We start from the raw sequence: 17,081 nt of genomic DNA, 5'->3' as shown, positions 1-17,081 counted from the left end.
AAAAAAGCACATTAGTTTGTTCAAAAAATGATAAAGTAAGTCATGGAATTTATTTTTAGAAATTTGTAAGTTATACCATATGTGTAAAGAAGCCAATAAAGCTAATAGAGAAAAAAGCATCAACTAATAACCTTTAGAATATGTTACAAAAACTTTTGCATAATATTGAAATTTCTCGTTTTGGGTAGTTGTTGGGTAACAACTTGTATAGATGTATGAGTTTATTCTAAGTAATTATGAAATTCAAACATAATAAATGCCATAATGCTCCATGGGTGTAATTTCTATTTAAGGTTCTATGTAATGTTTCAAATATGTATTATATGTATTTCATTTATCTTATATAATTAGTTTGAGTTAGAAGTGAATTAAAATGTGCAAAGTCATGATCTTGGATATAGAGGTTAGAACCAATTTAATCACCAAAATATTTTACATATTTTGATATCAAAGTAAGAAAAATATTTTACAAATTATCTATTACTTTTCATTATGGAAGTCCACTAGTTATAACATATTCTTATGTGAAGAAAAAAAAAAATAAAAAAAAATTGATTATTTCATATAAGAAATTAATCCATAATTTTTTTAATCAAAATAATAATTAGCACATTTAAAAAAAATACTCAAAATTCATATACACCAAAAATAAAATAAATAAATGATCATCTAATCTAATATCGATAACTGCTTTATAAATTTTACGAATCAAAACATCGATAATATTTTGAAATTCCCATGATATATCTTGGACACTATATTTTCTACAAATAATCTATAATTTCAAAATACAATTCACCATTAAATTAAAACAAGTTAATATGAAGTCATAGACATTAATTACAAAATTTAATACACTAATTTAATACACTAACATAAAAAGTATATATGAAATAAAATTGCGGTATAGTGATATTCGTAAGGTTCAACATAATTATAAAATTCAAGCCCGATGCATAATGAGATTCCAATCTCAAAGGAGACAGGATTGACTTTAAAAATAATGATTTTAAAATCATCATTTTAATCCACTGAAAATAGGTACCTACAAGACGTCGAAATCCTTTGGACCATAGTTGTATGTTTTAGAAACAAAGTTATTCACATTACAGAATCGGACAACTTCTCTTTTTCTCACCTGATTCTTTCTTTTTTTCACCTGATTCTTTCTCACGTGCAGCTTTTTCGGCTGTCAACTGCTTTTCTGTGTTCTGCAATTTCTCATGAAGCTCCCTGATTTTTTGACCTGATTCTTTGCCAACCTGTTCACGTGCATGTTTTTCGGCTGCCAACTGGTCTTCAAACATTTTTGTAGCTATACGCAATTTCTCCTCTACCTGATGAAACGCAGTATGAGGCAGAGTTAATTTCAGGAAACGAGTTTAATACAAATTTAATCGGAGTCACCAAGAAGCTAACTTGCCATTTATGCAAAATCTTAACCAATCTTTATCCCTGGGCAGAAGTTATCTTAATTACAGGGAGACGTAAAATATGAAGAGTCCCCAACCAAAATATCCCCGGTGTGTTGAGATTTTCGGTTTTAGTCAAATAGGGAAAAATCTCAGTAGGTGACAACAATCTGATTTGGTTGCTATATTAGCTCTATTTTGTTGGGAGTGAGTTAATGCATCCTATATTTGTTGTAGGAGGATTTATGACACAGTTAGATCCTCTTAGCTATAAAACAGGTGTCCAGACGGATTGGGTTGTGTGCGTGAAAGTTTGTGAGGAATTGATTTATGTAATCTCCTGATTGATAATAAAATTTTGCCGATGCCTATGTTTGGTGGACGTAGCCCAGAATGGTTGGGTGAACCACGTTAAAAAGCTGTGTCTCCTGTGCATATTTTTTAATATCTGTGTATATGTTTTTTTTATGTTTGCTGTGCATCTGATCTCCAACAAGTGGTATCAGAGCGATGTTGGAGCGCTGGTGCCTGGTGCTGATTGCTGGCTGGCATATGACTATTTGTGCGTGCTGGAGGTGCTGAGATTGCCTGCTGGAGGTGCGTGCTAGAGGTGAAGTGTATTGCTGATTGGTGCTGCCTGGATTGCTGCGTGGAGGTGTTAAAAACCACGGATTGTTTCAGACCTGCATATAGGTTGCTGGGTTGCGTGGAGTTCAGAAGCGTTTTTCCGGAAACCGGTTTGCGTGCTGGAGGTGGAGCGCTGGTGGATGGTGGATCGTATTGCTGGTGGATGTTTGTGCGTATTGCTGTTGAAAACCTGTGTGGTGTATGCTGTCCAACCTGCGTGGTGACCATTGACTGCTATTGCTGGTGCGTGCGTATATTCATATATTCGCTGCCTTGGTGCGTGCGTATATCCATATATTCGCGTGCGTATGACCTTTGACTATCAAACTCTTGTGTATAATCACTGCTGTTGCGTGGTGTATTAAAAGCTGCGTGGAGCGCTGGTAATGTTTTCAATCATCGCTGTTGCGTGGATTCTTGGTGTCGCGCCAACCAACTGACATAGCGCGGAAACGAGTTTATTAATTGCGCCAATGCGCCAATTTTCTGGTTAGCGCGTATTTTAGAGGTATAAACGCGCCATTTTTGTCATCACTTAAAGTGATTTTTAAGTGGCGCGGTTCTTGTGTTCATCAACAAGCGTCAATTCATCAGCAAGCGCCAATTTTATTTACACTGTTTTTTATTGAGATTAAATGTAAATTGAGGCATAGGAATTTATTGAGATTAATTTTTTTTTTTTTAAATTGGAATTGGAGATTCTTTTATTTTTTAAACGAGATGGTGAAAACTCAGAGTGCCCGATTTGAAATCGAGAAATTTAATGGCAAAAACAATTTCGAGATCTGGAAGGTAAAGATGCATGATCTGCTGGTACAACAAGGCGTGGCGAAGGCGTTGTTAGGCAGATCCAAACTGCCTTACCCCCTGACAGACGATGAGTGGAATGAATTGGATGGAAGAGCCTTGAGCAGAATTCGATTGTGTTTCGCTGATGATGTTTTATTTAACATCGTGTCAGAGAAGACAGCGGCTGGTTTGTGGACGAAGTTGGAGAAGTTGTATATGACGAAATCCTTGACGAATCGGATTCTCCTGAAGCGGTAGTGATACAGTCTGCGAATGAAGGAAGGTACTTCCATCACTGACCATTTGAATGTTTTTAATACTTTAATGGTGCAATTAGAAAGCATAGAAGTAAAAATTGAAGCCGAGGATAAAGCCATAACTTTATTGTGCTCGTTGCCTGAGTCGTGGGATCATTTTGTCACGTCTATAAGTCTTAGTTCATCTGAAACCATTGAATTTGATGATGTCGTCGGAGCTTTGTTGTCCGAGGAGACCAGGAAGCGGTTGAATGCTGACACCTCTACATCAGAAGCAATGATGGCTAGAGGTCGTTCTAGAGAAAGACGCTCTGGTAAGTGCAGCGATTCGCGTTCAAAGTCCAAGGGTATGAAAAGTAAAGTAAAGTGTTGGTTCTGCGGCAAATCAGGGCATTTGAAGAAGGATTGCTGGAAGCGACAACAAACTTCTAAAGAAGCTTCATCAACAGAGAAGAAGGAAGCAAATACGACCGATACAGGTTCGGCATCTGGTTCAGGTATGAGCGAAGAAGTCTTATCAGTTAATTTGTCAAATCATGATCAACATTGGTTGTTAGATTCCGGTGCATCAAACCACATGTGTATTCATAGAGACTCGTTTAAGACATATAGATCAGTGAATGATGGAGTCGTGTACATGGGTAATGATGTAACATGTAATATTGTGGGAATTGGGAGTATACAACTGCAAATGTTTGATGGGACAACCAAAATGTTAACTGATGTAAGACATGTACCAGATTTAAAAAAAAATCTAATTTCACTGGGGGTACTTGATACAAATGGATATAAAACTGTCATTCAAGGTGGAGTCATGAAAATCTACAAAGGTATTTTACTAGTAATGAAAGCTAAGAAAGTAGGAAATCTATTTCAGTTAGAAGGAAGAACAGGGTCAGTTCATGTGTCTACGGTGTCTGAACATGACAGTAGTTCCATTCGCCTATGGCATCAAAGGTTGGGCCATATGAGCGAAAGAGGGTTAAATATTTTGGCTGATCGCAATATTTTTGGCTGTAATGGCATGTTCATTATCTTAGTGTTGTATGTTGACGATATGCTTTTAGCAAGCAAAAGCATTGAAGAAATCAACAGGTTGAAGACTCAGATGGTAAGGACGTTTGATATGAAAGATCTAGGAGCAGCAAGACAGATTTTGGGCATGGAGATTTTCAGAGACAGGAGCAATGGTAAGTTGTGGCTATCACAACAAAAGTATATTGAGAAAATATTTTTGAGGTTTGGTATGAACAATGTGAAGCCTGTGTCAGTCCCTTTAGCTTCCCATTTTAAGCTTTCTTCCAGTTTATGTCCTAATACAGATGAAGAAAAGGATTATATGTCTCGAATTCCATATGCCAATGTAGTAGGATGTTTGATGTATGCGATGGTTTGTACGTGACCAGATATTTCACATGCAGTTGGGGTTGTTAGCAGGTATATGGCAAATCTGGGTAAAGAACACTGGTCAGCAGTGAAATGGGTGCTTCGGTATTTGAGAGGCACAAGTAGTTATTGTATTACTTACAATAAGAGTAGTGAATCTGTTTGCAGGTATGTTGATTCTGATTTTGCAGGTGATTTGGATAAGAGAAGGTCAACTTCAGGGTATGTCTTTACTCTTGCAGGTGGAGCTATTAGCTGGATGTCAAAGCTACAAAACATTGTTGCTTTATCCACTACTGAAGCAGAATACATTGTTGCTTCGCATGCTTGCAAAGAGGCGGTTTGGTTGAAAGGTTTGCTTGGTGAGTTTGGTAGGTTACAGGACATCAGATTACTTTGTGATAGTCAAAGTGCAATACATTTGGCCAAGAATCCCGCCTATCATAGTAAATCAAAGCATATTCCAATTAAGTACCATTTTGTAAGACAGGTTATCACTGAAAGGGGAGTCTCTCTTGAAAAGGTGCATACAAAGGAAAACTGTGCAGACATGTTCACGAAACCAGTGTTGTTGGAGAAGCTGCGTTGGTGTTTGGCTTCTCTTGGCTTGCAGAAAAAATAAATAAACGATAAAGAAATAGGGCATCAGGCTAATTGTTGTCAAGGTGGAGATTGATGAGATTTTCGGTTTTAGTCAAATAGGCAAAAATCTCAGTAGGTGACAACAATCTGATTTGGTTGCTATATTAGCTCTATTTTGTTGGGAGTGAGTTAATGCATCCTATATTTGCTGTAGGAGGATTTATGAGACAGTTAGATCCTCTTAGCTATAAAACAGGTGTCCAGACGGATTGGGTTGTGTGCGTGAGAGTTTGTGAGGAATTGATTTATGTAATCTCCTGATTGATAATAAAATTTTGCCGATGCCTATGTTTGGTGGACGTAGCCCAGAATGGTTGGGTGAACCACGTTAAAAAGCTGTGTCTCCTGTGCATATTTTTTAATAGCTGTGTATATGTTTTTTTCATGTTTGTTGTGCATCTGATCTCCAACACGGTGAGCATAACAGAGAATGTAAGGTGCAAGAAACAAAATTTAGTAAATCAAAGTACCAAAAGAACTACTCCATGGACACCATCTTTATCTTTATCTTTTGCGATGTCAGTCAATACACTTGGAAAATCTAGTTTTATATTAGGGTGGAAGAGACCTATACAGGAAGGCTTCTTAACTTGGTCTATTGCCAATTCTAAGATATTTTATTCATTAAGACAACACATCCATAGTCCAACCCCCACACTACAGAATCAAATCGTGCAGGAAATCCTAATCCTAAATGCAAACACCTCCTAAACAAAACACTCATAGAAATGCAAACGCCTCCTTAAAATGGTAATAAAAAACAACATTATAAAATGTAAGTATAAAGAAATAGGTACCTACTATTGAGTTTTTATGGATATTAACCAAAATTTTAAGTGTTGAAGTTTATTTTAAAGTTTAGAAATTTTGGAGAATGTTACTAATCTCTAATAAGCAAATTGTAAAATATTTGGTAATATTTTTGTAAAAATATTTATATTTCTAATAATTTTATATTAGTCTATATAAAATTTAGGCCATTTTAAAAGTAAAATAATATTATACTATAAAATGTGAGTGAATAATTTTTAGAAAAAATGGATATTGGTGAATCTTGTTTTAGAAAAAACATTGAAAATTAGCCCACGTGCGAAAGTTAGCCCCTAAAATTTCCCTTGCATTATAATCTAATTGACTATTATAAATTCTTTTATCTTCTCAGTTAGATGTTCTACTCAACAATGGAACAATAACAATATTAAAATAAGCAAATCCGTTTTTGCCTAGTGGCCTAGTATGTAACATATTTTTATAGCTATATGGGGTTAGTGATAAGGGTTTTGCATGCATCAACCCTCAACTAATGTTAGCATTTTGGACCATCTAAAATCTTCAAATTCCATGTGTGACTAGCCCTACATGTGTAAGTAATTAGGGTTCACATTGCTTCCACTTGGTACCCTGTTGCTCAACAAGGTAGGTCAAATTATGAGGGGAATAACTTCCACATACTAACTCTGAAGGAGATGATTTTCGTGCCACCAAAAATATTTTGACATGTAGAACAACATTGAAGAACCACAAGCTATGCTCATAAAGTTTTGAACCCCAAAATAATTGCAAGATAAGCTCACAATGTTTTGACCCCTGAAAGTGTCATTTGATGCCTCAAAATGACCCTGAAAGGTTCCAAACCCCAAATTACCAAATTCAAGGCCTGTGCCTGAATGGGTTATATAACATAATTCCTATTATATTTCCACCCAAAAAGTGCCAAGATAAAGGAAATATAATATAATGGTCCATTTTGGACCATACCTCCCCAATTAGGGAGGTTTTATTCCCAAAGTATTTTGTTGAATGAGGTGAAGAAAAATTTCCCTCTATCTTCTCCCCGTAGGACCACTTGGCCCTCTTTAGAAGATGTTTCAACCTAACTTACCAAAATTCATTTTGTCCTTGTTTGGCGGTTATCAACTTCTTTCGCAAAATTGTATCTTTTGCAACTATGTGTAAATTTCTAGTGCTCAGTTCTCTATGGTAGGTGGGACCTACACTTTAGTTTCTTCATTCAACATGAAAGGTTCATAGAGTTTTAATGTTTCCATTGTTAACTTTGAGTAAATTCACATAAATAGGGGTAGATTAATTCTATATGCATTATTACCTACCTTCTCCAATACTTGAAAAGAACTGAACCGTAGATCCTTAATGTTCTTGACAATACCTTTCAACCTTTTATTTGTTCATATGCAACCAAATTCTACCTCCCACCTTGAATGTTTCTCAAATTTTTGTTAATCATGTTGGGCCTGATATGTTTTTGGTGACTTCCTCAATGTTTGTTATGCATGCAAATGGATTTCCATAATCTTTTCAATAATTTTTTTTTACATCAAACATTTCTCCTGTGATGCATTTCACCACTTGCCCTTCTTTTATATATGCAACATCTAAGGGAAATGGTGAAAAATACCAAAAACAAGTTTCAAAATGGGATTTTGCAGTAATTTGTTGATTTCTCTATTATAAGAGTGTTAAACATAAACAATTTTTCATGCTATATCTTTTAATATGTTTTGTCTTAACCCATCAAACTATGTACCAAGGTCTTATTTATTAATTGTGCTTTTCCATAAATTTGCATATGGAAAGTTGTATATTTATTCGAATTGGTGTCCAACTTCTTCCAAAGCATAGTCCAAAAGTCATTTAGAAAGGTTTATAGAGTTTTAGAGCTTCCATTGTTCCTTTTGAGTAAACTAACATAAATATCGGTAGATTAATTATATAGGCATTATTACCTACCTTCTCCAATACTTCAAAAGAACTGAACTATAGATCCTTAATGTTATTGACAATACCTTTTAGCCTTTTACTTGTTCATATGCAACCAAATTCTACCTCTCACCCTGAATTTTTTTCAAACTTGTGTTAATCATGTTGGGCCTGATATGTTTTTGGTGACTTCTTCAATGTCTGTTATGCATGCAAATGGATTTCCATAATCTTTTCAATAATTTCTTTTAGTTCAAATGCTTCTCATGTGATGTATTTCACCACTTGTCCTTGCTTTATATATACAACATGTAAGGGAAATGGTTAAAAATACCAGAAACAAGTTTCAAAATGGGATTTAGTAGTAATTTGTGGATTTCTCTAATGTAAGAGTGTTGAACATACACAAATTTTAATCCTATATCTTTTAATGTGTTTTATCTTAACCCGTCAAAATATGTACCAATTTTTTATTTATTAATTATGATTTTCCATAAATTTTCATATGGAAAGTTGTAGATTTCTTCAAATTGGTGTCTAACTTCTACTAAAGCATAGTCCAAAAGTCATTTAGAAATATGGTCTCCCTATTTGAGATTCTCCTTGCCATCCCAAAGTGCAACTAGAGATTTTACGCAACATTTTTTTTCCTTCTTTCCTTTAATGGGACTTTAATGAGGTATAAGAATGTGCATCTTCCATTTTACAAGGGATGGTATCAACCTTGATTTTTATTACTAGACTTTTAAGTATAACATAGTATGCATCTGATAATAAATTGAGATACATCTTGTTGCATCATATGAATACACATACCTATATGAGTTGCAAACTATCTTTTCAACAAAAAAAACTCCTACATCCTTGGACGTGTTAGCCTCTCCAATAAGCTACATTTTTTCACCTATAGGAACACATGTTTGTTTAGCTTGTAGAGCAACCCATTATAGAGATGAAAGTCATCCTTACCATCACCTTTGTTTATTTATATTTAGCTCTATATCTATTGAAACACTTCTTTATAATCTCTATTTTCTAGCATGGAAAATTTTAGGGGCTAATATTCGTAGGTGCGCTAATTTTGAATGATTTTTCAATAAAAACGATTCACCAGTTTCCATATTTTATAAAAATAGTTCAGACAAGTTTTATGATATAAAGTAATTTTACCTTAAAAATCACCAACATTATATAGAGACTATATATAAAATCATTACAAATTTTAATAATTTTACAAATATATCAATAAAGATTTTATAGTTTTCATATTAGGGACTAGTGAGATTCCCCAATGTTTCTAAACTTCAAGATAATTGTCCATCCTTGAAATTTCCCATGTCTTCTATGTATACATCATCAATAAAAGGATGCAAGTGCATATGAATTCCCAAACCTATAATCTTGTATATGGGTTGCCTTGAAAGCATGTTTGCAAACATGTCAATATTTGTCTTCTTATATTTCATAAGAGGATGAAATTTTTACATAGACCACTTCCACTTTTAGTGCTTGGTTTGTTGAATATTGCTTTGGGCATGAAATACTATAGTGGCTAGTGATAAATGTGAATAATGGTTTCCTTTTCCGCTAGATAATTCTTTCACTTCTTGACAACTTGAACTAGGTTGTAGAGTTCATTATCATACATGGTGTAGTTTAGGACTGCACCATGAAACATTTCAAAATGATATCATATTTACTTGTGTCCTTGTAGAATTATCATTACCATAACAAATCAACCTATATCATTCTTCACTTTGAAAGGCTTCTAAAAATTAAGTAGTGCAAGATATAGTGCTAGATGGATCCTCAATTTCACCTCATTGGAAGCTCTCTACTAATTATTTCCTACTAAAAACTATTACTACTATCTACAATGGAATGAAGTAGCATAACTATAGCTATGATGGGTGTTATAAAATTTTGTAGGTATTATATTGTGGCAATAAACTTCCTAACCTCAATGTCATTTGTAAGAACTAACTATGTGGAAATTACCTCCATCATCATGAGATCAATCTTGAATTCCTTCACAACAATCATATATTTAAAATACACAAATGTTTGCTAACCAAACTCACATTTCTTAAGGTTAGCTAGCAATTTATGATTTCTCAAATTCTCTAATACCTACATGAGATGTGAGATCTTCTCATCCTAAGTAGATCTATAGACCAATATATCATCTGCATACACTATCATAATGGATCTAAAAATAGACATAATCCATCATTCATCAAATGTGTGAATGTAGTAGTGCATTGCATAAAATAAAAGACATTATTATCCATTCATATAGGAATTTCCTTGTCTTGAAGGTATTATTCAAGGTTTCTTCTTTAACTCATACCTATTGGTACCTTGATTTTAGATCTAACCTGGTGAAGTATTTGGCAAGTCACAATGGATTTAACAAGTATGTCAATCCTTGGTGGAAGACACTGAATCTTGAGAGTGGCCTTACTCAAAATTATGTAGTTGATACACATTTCCTAAGATCCATGCTTCTTGGATACTATGATGATAGATGGCACACAAGGTGAGGTGTTTGGTCAAATTAGCTTGTATTGTAGGAATTGGTAGTACTAATTCTACAGTTCATCTACTTCTATGATGGATTCTTTTTAAACCCAATATTTGGCACTAGAGAGTTAGGTAGAAAATGTGTTTCATGCTCCACATCACTCTTAGGTGGTAACCCATAATTCTTCCGAAGAACTTCTTTGTGTGCCCATAACAACTATTCTAATTAACTCCTATTTAGAACATATCAAGAGAGATTCCTTTACTTTTCTTGATTTTTTAGCAACTTTTTTCCCTCTTAAGAAATAAATCACAAACATCCTACAAGAAATGATCAATCTCTTCACTTGGTTAAACCTCATGCAAAATACTTTTGGTATACCTTTGTGTGTATTAATGACGAAATTATTCCATCTTGGTATCAGTGATCATTTTCTTCTCTCCTCATATAGATTTCAACTGTCTATAAATTTAGGAGAACCAAAACACTACACCATAGACATAAATTAGTACTACATATACGTCCACTTCATCAATATATTCTGCACTTATAACAAACAAACAAAAACCATTATTTAGAGGCCTTGATTCGTACATTCTTATTTACCCATCCTAATGGATATGGGATAGGGTGATCATGAAATTCCAATCCATTATTTTTGAATTTATTTTTTTGTATGGGGTTTATGCATGAATTGGAACCAAATAGATCATGCACCTTTTTCTTCTTGACCTATATCGTAAGATGGAAGAGTTAAGTCATATCCTACTCTTCCTTATGATGAAGGATACTCAAGTTCACCTCCTTTTACACTATATTTTGACAATATATTCATCCACGTATGAGCTACTCTCCACTAGTTTTCCTAAGTCCATGGTTAGAAAGTTATTATTATTTGCCTCCATATTATTTGCCTCCATAAAATCCTTTGGATTTATTTCTGCATATAGCTTGCAATACTTAACTCTAATGTGATAATCAATATTAAAATGGTTGGAATGGTTGTTTTCATCCTTGTATTTATGTATTGTCTACATTATTATTTTCAATTGCTTTCCACTTCTTCTTTCCATCCATGGAAGCATATTGATGGCCTTTCTATTTGGAACCACTTAGTTTTCCTTTTTTTTTACCTATATTCTCTATGTCCTATGCTTGCACATTAACCTCATCAACCTTCCTAGGTTCACATAGCATCACTTTATTCTATGAATGGATATGTATACCTTTGAATACTTTAGGAGTGCATCTAGGCATTTCGGAGATATACCCAACATAATCACTAATTTTTCACCTAGTGGCTCATGCTTCCACAATGTTTCCTTCCCTTTTCCTAAAGTGATACCAATGAATCTAGAGGTCATCTACATAACTAATAAGGTCCAAATGAGACTTGATAAGGGTTTTAAGAACATATATTTAGTTACTAGTGCATCATTCTCTAGCCTAAGTATATCTATGTCTCTTTCCCATTGTTATCACTCAGGTTGTCCCTTTGGCTCCTTAAGGGATACGGCCGAGGTAACCACAAACCAATCTTTGGATTGCAAGCTCTAGCCTACTTGCAATCAGAGAGGGCTCTCTCTTTATGATTTAGCTTTGTTTTGCGTGATTTTAGGCTAGATATGGTGTACATGGGTTTTTTTTGAATTTGGTGGGATGGAAGATGATTCAGACAGAGTTAGCATGCTAAATGTGAGAAGTTCAGACCGTTGGGCATGGAGTCAAGGATTATGGGCTGCTGGGTGTGTTTTCTTTGGAAAAGAGGGACTACAGAGCAGGATAGCTACACATGGACCAATATTCAAGCTGGAATAAGGATGAAATGGAGGTCAGGGAATGAAAGGCAGTCAAGTAGCTTTCATTATGCTAACAGAGGGAAGGTGAGTGAACATTATATAGGAGCAATCAAGAATTCCTAAATAACATTCATATATGAAGGAACTAGTGCAAATATGAGCAGTGAAGTATTCATATTTATAACTAATTCAGAAGAAAACATAGAGAAATAACAGGAATTGAGCACAGAGTACAGTTAAGCAAAATCTGAGCTATTCTTCTTTCCTCCCATCTAGATCATGATACATTGATGATATAGCATACATAGAAACTGAAAACAGGGGAGAAAGACTTATTGATCCATGTAGAAGCACTAGAATTCTGTAATCTACTCTTCAGCCATCAAATCCACACCAGACAGTTCATAAGCCAAGCATTCCAGCAATCTTTGTTCATAAAAGTTCTCAGAAATATACAGCGCAAGTCTAGAATGAGGTTATCAACCAACCAACCCTTATTACATAGCTCAGGGTGGTATATATAAGCAAAATATCTACAAAAACATATCTGAGGGAAGATCTGAGGAAATAACTCTGTTTAACCTAACTTCTGTTGAAATAAATGAAAAAATATCTATCTAAATGCTGTGTTGGGGCAGCTGCAACAAAAATGAGGCTTTATGGTGTCCTCTGAGCTCTGCGCTGTCCATTTTGCCATAACTGTGCCTTAGAACCTGAAGCGCTGCTCTCATGTGGCTTTACTGCTTCTTAATCTGTTCTGGTGAGCCTTAAATGGCCTTTACTCCATCGCTGATACTCTTTGACTTGTTGGGGGCTCTTTATTGCTCATCTGCTTTGAAATTAAAGTCTTCCCATGCAAATCTTGAACTGATACTCTTTGCCGCTACATTGATACACTTTTGGCTGGTCTGATGCACTTTATCTGTTGAATCGGGACTCCTTTGCCCCACTGATACACTTTAACGCTGTTAAATCGCCCTGCCTACCACTTTATGGCACAAAATAGCTGCTGTTGCGCCCTCTGTGGCCTTTAGAGGTGTTTCGGCACTTGGCCGATCAAAACATTGCCAAAAAATGATGAAACACTGCAAAATGGCTGAGGATTGAGGACTGTAGGTTTGCTGGGGCCAAATCTTGCTGTTTGGAGCAATAATGTGCCGAGGCGATGAAAAATTATTGAAGAAATGACCTGCTTCCCTTGCTGATGGAGCGCGCGCAGGCGCCGAATAGAAACCATAAGGAAAGCCCTTTTTCCCTTTATAAGGCAAAAACGCCTTTAAACATGAAATTTCATGAAAAAATGGGGCAAGAGCGATCACTGTAGCTTTGAAAATATTAGGGCCGTTGGATCTAGCGCGGGCAGATCCAACGGCTGAGATTAATTTCGCAATATCGCAATCGGAGGGGACAGGGGGGCGGAGATTTATATATGCATGCGACCCGCGATATAGCGATCGCGATATTCATATCGACAATCGCATATCGGGGCAGAATGGGCGAAGGCCTTTATTAATGGGCGATAGCAATATATGGGATGCGACGAGATGTGGGCCGTTGATGCGGGGGCTTGATCGAACGGCCAGCGCGCATTCGGCATATCGCATCGGTGGGGAACATGGGGTATGTGCCTTTGTTCATATGCGCGATTCGATAGCGAAATAGCGATGAGGGCTTGTGTTGCGACAAAACATAAGTTTTGTGAAAAACTTAAGTTTTGCGGCAAAACTGGAGAAATGCGTTAAAACGATATATAATGATAAAGTGGAGTATTATGGGTAAAGTGGGGAATTGCGATAGGAATGCTTTGTGACGCGATATCACTTTCAGGTACGATAGCGATATCGCATCGGCGGAGGGGTCGGGGATACAAACTATATGCACACAAACTTTGCGACTACCGATTGTGAAGTCGTGATCGAAGGGTTTCCATCGGAGCATAACTATATGGGCCAACAAATGATCACTGCGACCTTCGACATCGATATCGCGTCAGAGGGGGGGGGGATGTAATTGGGAGGAGGATTTTAATGAATGAAAAAGGTTTAAAGCGATCGAGGGAGGATGCTTGCAATCGGAGATGGGTTTTAGTGAATCGGAGGAAGGTTTTTATGCCTTGGAAGGGGACCTTAATGCATCGAAAGGGGTCTGATAGCATTGGAAGGGGTTTACATGAGCAAAATGAGGGTTCTTACTAAGTTTCAAGCAAAATTAGTAATTCCCAAGCATTACTTATGGTTATATTTCAACCAGAGGAGGGGATATGTATATAAAAGGGATTTATAACATATTTTAGTAGGGGGAGGGGAAATAGATAGGGATTTACATAGTAGAGCTAAAAATTAATATGAATGTTGAGCAGAAAGTGCTAAGTATAGAAATCTTAGGCTACAAAGGGGAAATAGGACTTGTAGAAGAAATATGAGCACCCCTAAGTAAAGCAGATCCTTACATAGGCCAATGTTATGGAATATGATGATTTTTAGAGATATTAAGCAGATCTTAACGTCTTTAGGGGAAGTTAGTGAATGATTTGGGGAAAAAGGAAGAAGGGGAAGTTAGACATGCCTCTCTTGAGCTGCTCCAAGGGAAAACTGCTTTATACTTGTGATCTGAAGCAATATAAACACTTTGAAACACAAAATTGATCACAATTCATCATTCTGCAACCACAAAACTACCTACCCAGCCTACTTACCTAGCATTTTGTCCTCTTTTTGTTTGGGTGCACTTAAAGTAGCAAACCCAGCTTTTCTTCTTTCCTTTTGGCTATCCTCCTATCTAAATATACCCTTATATCTTCCTAGGGCTCAGATTAAGCTGTTGAGCACCCTTGCTTTTCTACCTATCTAACAATCTGCCAAGATTAAACAGTTTGGACAGGTTTTTATTCTCTATCTTCTAAAACAAGAAATTTAAACCTAGGGAAGCCAAGATTAAGTTGTTTGGCCTTCCCTTAACTGTGAAACTCTTCAAAAATGGAATAATTCATCAAAAATGGAACATAGTAGTGGCATTTGAGCTAGCACACTTTCCTGGCCTTTTGTTTGGGGTTCATTTCTTTCATTTTTCTCTTTGGCCCATTCATTGTTCTTTTTGCCCTTTGATTGTTCTTTTATGGCATACCCTCTTTACATTTTTTAAATTTTTTGAGTTTTCTTGGAAATATGGAACCTTTGCAACATGAAAAAGATGACATATTTGGCACTGTTAACTGTCAATCATGAAATATGAAAACCTATTGCAATAGGAGGCTAACAGTGGCTCCACTTGGGGATGGCTTTTCTAGATGAAAAGCCAAGAACAGCAGGTCAGAATGCCTTGTTCTTCAACTGTTGCTGTAAACTGAAACACTCCTTTTGCTGGCTGCTATATGATCTGACTCTTTTGCAACCTTTATGCAGCCCTTTTTAACTGAATTGCTGTGATATTTACAGCGATGTTTGTTGCTGACTGAGTGCTTATAAACATATTCATCTTTACCTGAGCACTTCTTTGAAATTAATTCAAAAACAGAGATCTGAGTGCTACATTTCCTTTTATCCTTCCTTCAAAATTGTTGCGCTGTTCCTTTTTGGACTGCAATAAAAATGCTGAGAAATACAAATATTAATGTACAAAATAATACAGAGCTTTGTTATATCCCTCAATAGGGATCATGATAGTGCTTGAGCATTCGGCCATTAACAGGGCCATCTTCAGCTTCTGTACCATCCAAACTCTTCAGAAAATAGGTGTTGTTGCCTTGTACAGCTTGAATAACAAATGGTCCTTTCCACAGGAAATCAAATTTGCCATGCTTTCCTTTATCTTCTCTCCTTGAGTCCCACCTAAGCACTTTGTTGCCTATAAATAAGTCTTCGGCCTTTGTTCTTCTATCAAACATCCTCTTCAGCTTTTCTTGCAAAATCTGAGCTCTATGATACACTTGCTCCCTTGTTTGCTGTAAATGGATTGTTTGACTGATCCTTCTTTGGATATCATTAGGCTCAGCTTGAATCTCTTGTAGCAATTTGATAACAGGGATTCCCAAAGATGAAGGGAATCTTGCCTCCATTCCATAGACTAACTCATATGGCTCATTCCAATGTATCTCTTGGTTGTCAATCTGTTAGCCCATAGGGCATTTACAAGCTTCTTGTGCCAATTCTTTTTGTTTTCCTCTAGCACTTTCTTGATGATGTTAATGAGGCTCTTATTGGATGATTCGGCCAGGCCATTACCTTGAGGGTAATAGGCTGTGGAGTGGCCTAAGGTAATGTGAAATTTGTGGCAAAAACTGATCATTTTCTTGGATTTAAAGGCAGCAACGTTGTCTGTAATGATCTTTTCAGGGCAGCCAAATCTGGACAAAATATTGGTTTCAAGGAATTGGATAATGGTTGAATCATTGGCTTGCCTACAAGGGATGGCCTCAATCCACTTGGTAAAATAATCTGTAGCAGTCAAAATCCACTTATGCTGGCTAGAAGAGGATGGGTGGATTTCTCCAATGAAGTCTAAACCCCATTGTTGAAAAGGATTCTCAGTTGAAATGGGCTTAAGGGGTAGAGGCAATAGCTTTCTTTTGCCTTCAAAGATTTGGCACTTATGGCATGAAACAGCAAACTTTTTGACATCGGCAAAGAGGGAGGGCCAATAGAAACCAGCCCTTAATATCTTATCAGCAGTAGACTTCCAATACAAATGTCCTCCACAGTCCCCTGCATGAAACTCTTTCATAACACTATCAGTTTCATTCATAGTTAAACAATTAAGCAATATGCCCTCATGATTTCTCCAAAACAGGGCACTATCTAAGACACAAAACTTTGAGGCTTTCATTTTTAAGAATCTCTTTTTGGTTCTGGACAACCCTAGAGGAGCACACAGGTTTAACAATATAAAACAAATATTAGCATACCAGGGGGATTGCAAAAAAGCTTGGCTG

The 17,081-nt window shown here is 36.1% G+C and overlaps 1 protein-coding gene across 1 annotated transcript in view; it reads right to left on the bottom strand.

Moving 5' to 3' along the window:
- Positions 1-884: 884 nt before the first annotated feature.
- LOC149180729 (immune-associated nucleotide-binding protein 9-like) overlaps positions 885-17,081 on the bottom strand; it is a 176,497-nt gene continuing 160,300 nt past the window's right edge. The window contains exon 5 of the mRNA XM_089416249.1: positions 885-1,337. Coding sequence (XP_089272375.1) covers positions 1,107-1,337 — 231 coding nt within the window. The 3' untranslated portion in view covers positions 885-1,106. The remainder of the gene's footprint in view (positions 1,338-17,081) is intronic.

The sequence above is a fragment of the Pinus tabuliformis genome, chromosome 3_2 (genome assembly GCF_031772625.1).
Source record: "Pinus tabuliformis cultivar Carrire ecotype Pingquan chromosome 3_2, CPIR1, whole genome shotgun sequence".
NCBI lineage: Eukaryota > Viridiplantae > Streptophyta > Pinopsida > Pinales > Pinaceae > Pinus > Pinus tabuliformis.
The sequence above is the reverse complement of the archived record's forward strand: the minus strand, read 5'-3'. Positions and strand labels throughout refer to the sequence as shown.